This window comes from Macaca mulatta, chromosome 6 (genome assembly GCF_049350105.2).
Source record: "Macaca mulatta isolate MMU2019108-1 chromosome 6, T2T-MMU8v2.0, whole genome shotgun sequence".
NCBI classification, from domain to species: domain Eukaryota; kingdom Metazoa; phylum Chordata; class Mammalia; order Primates; family Cercopithecidae; genus Macaca; species Macaca mulatta.
Window position 1 is genome coordinate 42,233,795 of NC_133411.1, and position 10,111 is coordinate 42,243,905.

The window sequence follows — 10,111 nt, forward strand, 5'->3', positions numbered from 1 at the left end:
GTGTTGCTTACCTCCAGACCCTACTCTCCTGCCTCATTTAGTGTAGGCCTAGTTTAACAAGATTAGCATCCTTATAAGACAATGGAAATTCGGGCAGATATTGACAGAAGGAAGACAACAAAGATGGCCACGTGTTGATGAAGGCAGAAACTGCAGTGATGAATCCAAAAGCCAAGGAATGCCAAAAATTGCTGGCAAACACCAGAAGCTGGCAGAGGCAAGGAAGGATTATCGTCTATAGGTTTCAGAGGAACCATGCCTCTGCCAACATCTTCGTTTCAGATTTCTAGCCACCAGAATTGTGAGACAAAAAGTTTCTATTTGTATGACTTGGTTATGGCAGCTCCAGCTTTGTATGACTTTGTTATGGCAGCTCCAGCTTTCACTAGCTTTCACTAGTCTGCCAAATTCCATTCTCCTTAGCTCTGGCACAGATCAGACAGTTTTCTGGTCAGTTTCTATTTTTTGAAAGTTGTTCCAGTTTAAGTTTCCAATCTCATATCTGATTTTCATTTCATCTCCTTCTTCCCTCCAGTGACAGTGCTGGCCTTTCCTCTTCTCTGTGCTCCACAGGAGCCACCAAGTTTTCATGATTTCCCTGTGCCATGGGATGCAGATGGAGAAAAGGGCTGTATCCATCTTCTCCCTAGTCAGGCTGCAACTATGAGAGAGGGGCAAGGTGCTAATCCTCAGAAACCTTGCCAGTAGCAGCTATAAGATTCCACAGCCTCCAACAAGCTAGGGCAGTACCATATATCCATATTGTAGGTAACCCCACTGTAACTGTCCAATGAGTTCATTTTGCACACTGCTCAGAGAGAGCTGATTTATCACGACAGGGGGATTGCAATAGAGAAGGAGCTTAATTCACACAGACCAGCTGAATGAAAGACCTGAGTTTTATTATTACTCACATCAGTCTCTCTAAAAATTCAAAGGCTAGGATTTTTCCAAGATAGTTTGGGGGAAAAGGGAGGAAGGCTAGGCAATGGGTACTTGCTGCTGATTGGTTGGGAGTGTAATTATAGGAGTGTGGGAAATGGTCCCCTTATTCACTGAGTCACTTCTGGATGGGGCCACAGAAGCAGCTGGTGGATCCAGGTGGAGCCACTGGTCATCAGATGCAAAAAACCTGAAAAGACATCTAAAAAGGCCAATCTTAGGTTCTACAATAGTGATGTTACTTGCAGGAGTAATTTGGGGAAGTTGTACATCTTGTGCATCTGGAATAATGTGTGGGTAATCATGTATGTCTACACCCTAGCGGAATTCAGGTTCCTCTCATCCTCCTAGTGTGGTGGTCTCTCATTAGCTTTATAAAGGTGGTTGAGTTTTGGGGAGAGGCTATTACCATTTAAACTATAAATTAAATGTCTCCCAAAGTTAGCTTGGCCCAAGCCCAGGAATGATTAAGAGTAGTTTGAAGGCTAAACGCAAGATGGGGGTTTGTTAAATCAGATCTCTCTCACAGACATAATGTTCTCACTGTTATAATTTTAGCAAAGGTGGTTTCATCACACCCTCGACCTAGTTGTCTTGGGGCTTTGGTTGCCTGGCTTCAGTGGACATTTTCAGCATCCTCCTCCTCCTCCTCACCAAAGGGAGAGAATGGACTTAGGAGAAGAACAGGACACCCGCTGTGAACTCTGCATTCCTGTGGCTGCAGATTCACATGACTCCCTTCGCTACTCATCTAGTCCCATTTTATAGCCTGGAAAGGTGTAGGGCTGGCATGAGAGCTGGGTTGAACGGAGCCAGTTCAATCCTGGGGAAAGTTTATTGATTTAATTGTTAGTGGCTCTCCTGAGGATGTGGGAGTATTTAATACCTCTTTGCTCTCAGCTGATGTCTCGCATGTGCTGAAGGCTTATGATGCTTACAGGAGTGGCCTGCACTCCTCAGGGTGAGAAGGGAGTGGGGTGGTATGACTGGTAAATAGTTGGGTTGCTGACTCCTGCGAAAGAAAAAGGTCATGTTCAACCTCTGTTACACCAGGAAAATGATTTTTGTTTATAGGTGTTTTCATTCCCCATTCTTCTCCTTTAATATTATGATATATGTTAGATTTTTGCGGATATCCTATGATCAATGAGATGAAGGAGGAGCTGCATGTATAAGGTCTGGGGATGGGGTTGGCAGGTAGCTGTGGCTCACAGCCTCCTTCCAAGAGGTGAGGATCCCAATGAGTTTTGCTGGAAGGGAATCTGCTTTCACTCACCTCCCTGGAGATTGGCTATGGTTTTGAGATCAATTACTTAATCAGAGTTAGCTGTGTGATGACTCCATCTCTAAATTCGGTATGCTCAAAATGTGGTGTCCTGATGATCATAAGCAGTACCACCTGGAATGCTGTTAGAAACACCCATTCTCAGGTCCCACCCCAGAACTACTAAGTTAGAAACTGGGGTGGTTCCAGGCATCTATCTGAATACACACACCCTCTAGGTGATTCTAATGCACTCTAATATTTGAGAACTGCTGCTCCAAAGATGCCTCTCTTCTCCAATTCAATTTGACACCCTAGCCGCGCTAATAAACTGGTTTCTGCTTTGTATGGCCTAATGAAAAATATGACTTACCTTAAACATTATTCCTTCAAAATTCTCTGACAATTTTCCATCCATCACACACTTCAGCCTAAAACTTTCTGATGCACTTTAGGTGAGGCAAAGGGAATCTCTCTTCTACTTTCTGAGAGAATAGAACTCCAGAAGTTTATCCTTAACAACTTTATACAAGATAATTTCCACTGGAGTTCAATCATCTTTACAGTGATGTTTATTGTTATGGAATATTTCCTTGCATAAGATGATAATTAAGGATGGGACTCACCCTTCCATGTTGTATTTTCTCCAAAACAATTATCACCATGAAACATGCCACATATTTTACCTGTTTATTTCATTTTTTGTGTGTCTACCCCTGAATGAATGTATGCTTCACGAAGGCAAAGGCTTTTGTCTGTTTTATTATCTGCCGAGTTCTCAGGACTTTGGTCAGTACTTGACATCCTGTATGTACACTCAGAAATTATTTGTTGAATGAAGACATGAAAGTTGGGCTTCAAGAATGTGTTTTAGAGGTTCTGGAGATTTCTGTTTATTAACTCATTGAAGAAAATTATGGGTTTTATTCTTATTTCTAATTGTGAGAATGCTTAATGTCACAGGCTACATAAGGGTCTCAGAAGTCACATTATTTTTGTGCAATGTGAACAGGAGAATTTACCAGACTGCTGTAGAAGTTGGTACCTAGGGGTATGCTACAGGGCCTCATGAGCTGGAACTGAGTAAGACATGCCCAAACAGGAGAGTCAGGGGAGAATAATGATCTCAAACTAACATAAAATAATTTTTGTCAGTAACTTTGAGCATGCCAGTCTGCTGTTTGTACAAGAATTCTCATTTGTAGGAGCTGGTTCTTCTGGATGGTAAATCTGTTAATTGTGCTGGGCCTAGCAGTAATTGTGCTAGGCCAAACACTTTCCAGGATGCAGTATTTCCACCTTCCTGTTTGCACATCTTATAGCTCCCACTTCACAGATGTTCAATGTTTTCTCACTTGTTGATGATCCCATCTTGACACAGTAGAATTGGTTTCCACCCTTGAAGCACTGTGGGGGCAATAGGCAGACACATTTGGAAGTGGAGGCTGTAATGAGAGAGAGAGAGACAGTGTGACTCACCACAGTACATTAGGGTTTGGTTTCATCTAAATCATCCCCAGGGTGGCGAGCTCCTTGATGGTGTTAAATTAAGTTTGGTCCAAAGCTTTCTCTAATGAATGAGAAAGCCAAAAAATAAAAATTGAAAACAAAACAAAACAAAAACAACAAAACAACCCACCAAAGGCAATGACCCCAAAGACCCAACTGTGATTGAATAGAGAGATCTGTATATAAGAGACTACAGGGCACTAGTAAGCCAATAAGCTTAAAGAGTTGGCCTATTTTGGGCAGTTCCCCCTGTCTCACTGTCCACATCCAATGAAGATTTGCGCTATCTCTGGCACCTCCCTCTCACTCACTGCCTACATTCAATCAGGCACTAGTCCTATCAATCCATTTCTCCAATGTCTTCAGCCTGTCCTTTTATTTTATTTTCATTTTTAATGTTGGCATTGCCTAAGTACCTTTATAGTTATCATTTGTAGATCATGTACTGTGAAGCCACACAATATGCCAAGCATTTTATATGCTTAATTTTTTCAAACCCTTACAACAAATGTATGAACTAGGCTATCATAATAATTCTACAGAAGAGGAAACTGAGCTCAAGGAATTTAAGCTCTTTGCCTATGGCCACACAATTTAGTAAATGGTAGAAGCAGGATTTAAATAATACATGACTCCCAGGCCTGAGCTTTTTAACATAACTCTATATCACATTTGTTTCTTTCTTTCTAGAATATTATTGCGTTATACCTGGGTATCTGTATTTTTAATAGGCAGTTAAATTGGGTGATTCTCCTATGAGGCCTGCTTTTGGAATCACCAAAGCACTTCATAATTCATTTAAGTCTTATGTTCATGAAATAGGTTTAAGACTTAGGGATAAAGTTACCAAAGCTGAGTATATTAAATTAATTTTGAACAAAGGTTTATAGGCTTATATATTCTACACATATGTTTTAGTCAAAGGTCAAGGTTCTCCACAGTTTGGCCTCAACTTCCATTTTCAACATTGTCTTTTTTACTTTCTGCATTTCAAGTAGATTAACTGTTTCCCCAACAAGATCCCAAAGGTATTCCAGTTTTTGTCCTTTCTCCCATGTCATCTTCCTCTTTTGCCAGACTGATGAGCTCTTTCCTACTTCTCCCCACACATCTAGTTTCTACAAGTCTTGCCTCCTCAATGAAGCATTTCATAGCAACATAACCATATTCTGATCTTTTGATCTTTTCTTTTCTTTTTTTTGAGACAGAGTCTTACTCTGTCTCCCAGGCTGGGGTGCAATGGCACAATCAAGGCTCACTGCACCCTCGAACTCCTAGGCTCAAGAGATCCTCCCACCTTAGCCGCCCGAGTAGCTGGGACTACAGATGCACTCAACCATGCTCAGCTAATCTATTACTCTTTGTAGAGACAGGGTCTCATTATGTTCCCCAGGCTAGTCTCAAACTCCTGAGCTCAACTGATCCTCTTGCCTTGGTGTACCAAAGTACTGGGATTATAGGCATGGACCACAGTGTCTGACCAGATTTTCTCTTTTTTCTTTTTCTTAACTTTTATTTTAGTTTCAGGGATACATGTGCTAAGTTTGTTATATAGGTAAATTGCATGCCATAAGGGTTTGGTGTACAGATTATTTCATCACCCAGAATAAGCATAGTGACTGATGGGTAGTTTTTAAATCCTCTCCCTCCTTCCACTATCCGCCCTCAAGTTGGCCCTGGTATCTGTTGTTTCTTTGTGTCCATATATTCTCGTTGTTTAGCTCCTGCTTATAAGTAAGAACATGTGGTATTTGGTTTTCTGTTCTTGTATTAGTTTGCTTAGGATAATGGCTTCCAGCTCCATCCATGTTGCTGCAAAGGACATGATCTCATTGTTTTTATGGTGGCATAGTATTCCATGATATATTTGTACCACATTTTCTTTATCCAGTTTACTGTTGATGGGTATTTAGGTTGAGTCTATGCCTTTGCTAATGTAAATGGTGCTACAGTACAATACATGTGTATTTGTCTCTATGATAGAATGATTTATATCCCTTTGGGTATATACCCAGTAATGGGATTGCTGGGTCAAATGGTAATTATGTTTTAAGTCCTTCAAGGAATTCTGTTTTAAGTTCTTTGAGGAATCGCCATACTGCTTTCCATGATGGTTGAGCTAAAGCATATCTTTTATTTGGCTAAATTTTAGTGGTGTAAACTTGTCAGTACCATATGTGACATTTTTGTGTACATTCTTAGTAGTTAGCTTTCATATGTCTTTTCCCCAAGACAATGAGAAGTGCTGTTTTGGAGAGCAGTGTGGCTCATCCGTCTGATCAGCTCTTAACAAGGCACTCAGTTCATTCTTCTGGATCAACTGATTTGAAATTCTGAATTGTGGGTGCAGGTATAAGTGTACAAAAAAGAAATTTACTTAATGGATCTGGAATAATTCATGTTGCCAAAATACCTGAGTCAGCGTGAGTATTAGCAATGAGGTCATGAATGAATAGCTTATTTTAGGCGACATCAATTCTTTCCCACGTGTCTCAACTGATGGGAAAAAATAGGGAAAGGAAGTAGGGAGATACTCATATGTACCACATGCCTGGGCATCTTGCCCTTGGTAGGAAACATTTTATGAAAAAGCATGCATTTTCTTACTATGCTCTCTGTCAACCAGCTAGAGAAGATAGTTGTTCATTGTTGGAAAGAATGTTCCTGCCCACTGTTGGAAGGGACAGAGTTTGGTGAAAGATAGGGGACTGTTCCACCTCTGGTTAGGACATCTATTCCTTAGGTTTTTGGAAGGGCCATGGTCACTACTCTTTTAGTATGGATATAGCTTAAATGTTCTTTGCCTAATTATTTTCAGACTACCAGCACCAAAAGACCCCACCACCTCCACTAATTGATCCTTCAACACTCAGTTCTCACGCTTCTGTGCTTAAGAAACCCTTCCAGACCAGAAGATATTTCTCTCTTAAAGCTCTTATCGCATCCTGACTTGCACTAAAGTGATTCATGTAATTATTGTCTAACGTTACTCCTCCAAAAATTTGAGGGGTAAAAAGGGTGCCTCATCTTAAAACCATCATCATGCCTTGAACAGTGACTTATACATTGGCTGCTAAATGGATGTTGACTGAATAAATTTCCCCTTTCTGTTGGTTGGTGGTTGATATTTCTGAAATTCAGATAATATACTTAATATCTATAAAATAGGCTTCTGGGGGATTTCATTCATGTTGTAACTTTTGAAAGGTGACCTTCATATTACTTTGAAGTTCCGTTTTAAAGTTTTTAAAATTTCATTTTAGATAGAGAAGGAAAAGAGTAGTTAAGAGCGCAATGTAATCAAGAACACAGTTTAATCAAAGTGACATGCAATTGAACTGAAAATTACTAATATTTCAACTTCCCATGACTGGCCTGGGTATAAAGTACATTTTTAGCTTTCTCTGTCTTCATAAATGCTATCATTTGTATGTTGATAATTTTCTACAGTGCTAATCCAAACAGAACCCTCTGAGACATTTACTTTTGCTCACCAGTTAAAGAAAGCTTGCAGAGACAGATCATATCTATAGGGGAAAAAAATGCTTTGAGTTTCCTGATTGTGTGCAGAACCAAAAAATGTTTTAAATTGCCTAAATAAATCTTCTATTAAGAAATGTTCATGTGTTAGTTTGACTACCCAAAGCATTCTGTTAATTTCAGTTTTTAGTACTTTTTTTTTTTTTTTTTTAGCAAACTTAGACTCTTCAAGTATGCGATGATTTAGATATGTGTATAGCAAAGGGGTAATAGTAAAGACAGGTATTTTGATAAAATTGTCAACTGTTATTTTTCACTCAGGCAGATTTGAAAAAAATAATTTGTGGGAAGATAGCAAAAAAAAAAAAATTATTTCCAATAGAAGAGTTCTCTGAAGACTGCTTCTCTACAATGAATAAGGAAGAATAGAAGGTAACACTAAATATAGCCCCAAATGCCTGACCTATCTATTACAGTATAGTCAGGGATTAGTTCTTACCTGCCCTGCTGACCAAATTTTATTTTCTCTATGTATTTTTGACAATAATGTTCTTACACTACATTTCTCAGATAAAAAGTTTATATTTAAAATAAAAATGATATTGTATATACTTTCAGCTCTTTTCTATCACAAATTATTGTCTGCAAGAGATGTCAGTTGAGTAATGGTGTTGATCAAGCATCAAAAAAATGAATAGTAGAGTTTTTGTTTAAAAATTATTTCATAGTGATTAGAATTAATATCAGGCCCTGGTTTTCTGTATGTTATATGGAATTGCCTTGTTTAGTCATGGCATGAAGGTTGAAAACCCCAGATACTGGCTTCCTGAGTTGTCACCATTAGATGCCAGCTATGTCCACCCTCTGTCATGTTTCAATCCTTGTCAAGGGAACTGAAGCTTGATAATCAGCTTGAAGTGGATCAGGAAAGACATGGTTTTAAGTAATAAGACCTCTCCCCTTTCCAGGACTGAGCTGAAGAACACTGGGCCACAAAGCCAAAAAAGAGTCAAGGGGAACAATATAGTTTTTGTCTTTCTTTTTGCAAAAGTAAGGTGGTTTCAGCAAACATTCCTTTGCATACTTTATGCCCCAATTTAAGATAATTTTTTTTTGGGAAAATGTTCCACAAAGGAAGTATCTCTAACTGCTTGGGTTCTGTTGTAATCTCCAATCCATCTTTTGAAAAAGATATAAAGCTTAGTTGGACTATTTCAGGGTCAAACTTCATCTTGGAGCAAATGTACTGCTGTGAAGTCCCTGCTTCGAAACAACTCACAAATGTAATGTCTATGGTCAGTAAACTTAGGAAAAATGGAAATAGAATGCTACTCCTTAAGTATTAAATTGGCAGAGATACAAAGGAGTGATAACTCCAAGGTTTGGTGAGAGTGTGGGAGAGCAGTCTTTATTATATGTTCTAGAGTGAAATATAATATGGCAAAAACATTTCTGGATAGGGAGCCAATATATTATATTTAACAATAATATTTACCTAGAAATACCCCTTTATAAGCTATATCTGAAGAACGTAATCTTAGATCACTGATTGATTTGTGATAGATTTAGGTATGATGGCACTATTTATGATAGCAAAATACAGGAGAAAATTTAAGTGGCTAACCAGAGATTGGCTAAATAAATCATAGAATACCTATATAGACTTTTGCAGACATTGAGAATTATGTGGCTGAATAATATATGATGATATGAAAACAGTTCCATGACACAGTAAGTGAAAAACAGCAATATATAGAATAACATGTAGAGTATGATCCCATTTTATATTTTTAAAATTTGTATTATATGCAGGGCCACTCCTGAGATGTTTGAGACCCAGGGACAAATTTTTTATGGGGTGCTTATCTATAAACAATTAGAGTCACCCCAAATTAGAGTGTCAGCATCATACTGGCTTTCTAATTTCAAGCAATCTTGAGCAAGAATGCCCTGCTGGCTAACAGGAGCAATTTGTTCACCAAGCTGTTTTCTGAGAATGAGGGTATAGCTCTGGGCCATAGATGACTCCACAGGCATGAGCCCCAGAGCTCTTTGGGGCATCTGGCTGACCCTATGCATGGTGGGGAGAAGAAGCAGTAGAGAGTTGGAAAGTATAACAGTGCTTGCGTTCGTGTGGGATGTTGTCTGGGCTCAGGGTGTCCTGCTTGAATAGTATTGTCAGCCTTGGCTTGACCCAGGCACTGAAAGAAGACTTAAAGAAATTTCAGGAAGATGCTTTGGCAATGCAAAATTCAGTCCTGCTTGGACAGCACTATTGGCCTCAGACAGTCCCAACACCAGAAGGAAACTTAGACAATTTTGGTGAAGGCCCTCCGAAGCTGGGACTGGGAGGGATGCTCGAAACATGAGATCAGGACAGGTGCTCTTCCCACTAGGGCCTAAGGGTGGTACTGATTACACATATGCATAGAGAAAAGATTGACAAGATAAACACCCACATTACTACCGAAGTTATTTCTACTTGTAGGTGATTATAATTTTCCTTTCTGTTTAAATCACGATTTTTTTTACAATGAAAAGGAAATATTTTTGATTAAGGATAGGTTATTTTTAAGGAAGATGATGTTCAAGCTGAGATGAAGGTTAAGTGAGAGCGTTTAGTGTGGTCACCAGTGGAACTGACCTGTACATTTTTCCCAGTCGTAGCAGGTGTCATAGCCACAGGATTCTTTCTTTGTGCTGTTGGATGAAAGTCTTGTCCTTTCAAGACCCCATTCTAACTGGCGGCCATCTTGGCAGGAACCAATATGTAGAAAATGGAGTTGCTGATTATTTAAACATTTCTCAGCCAGAAACTGACAAGCAGGTGAAGTAAAGTAATCGTTGGAGTCTGTGTCAAACACACAGAGATCTTCTGAATAATGGCTGCCCAAGAGAAGAAAGCAAGCATTTCCA

General features: G+C 39.3%; 1 protein-coding gene across 4 annotated transcripts in view; it reads right to left on the reverse strand.

Moving 5' to 3' along the window:
* Positions 1-2,882: 2,882 nt before the first annotated feature.
* The window catches only part of C6 (complement C6), a 76,503-nt gene continuing 69,274 nt past the window's right edge, over positions 2,883-10,111 (reverse strand). For all 4 annotated transcript variants that reach the window (XM_001087355.4, XM_078004692.1, XM_015139954.3 and 1 more), the window contains 2 exons: positions 9,840-10,081; positions 2,883-3,651 (listed from right to left, as the gene is read on the reverse strand). In XM_001087355.4, coding sequence (XP_001087355.3) covers positions 3,470-3,651; positions 9,840-10,081 — 424 coding nt within the window. In that variant the 3' untranslated portion in view covers positions 2,883-3,469. The remainder of the gene's footprint in view (positions 3,652-9,839; positions 10,082-10,111) is intronic.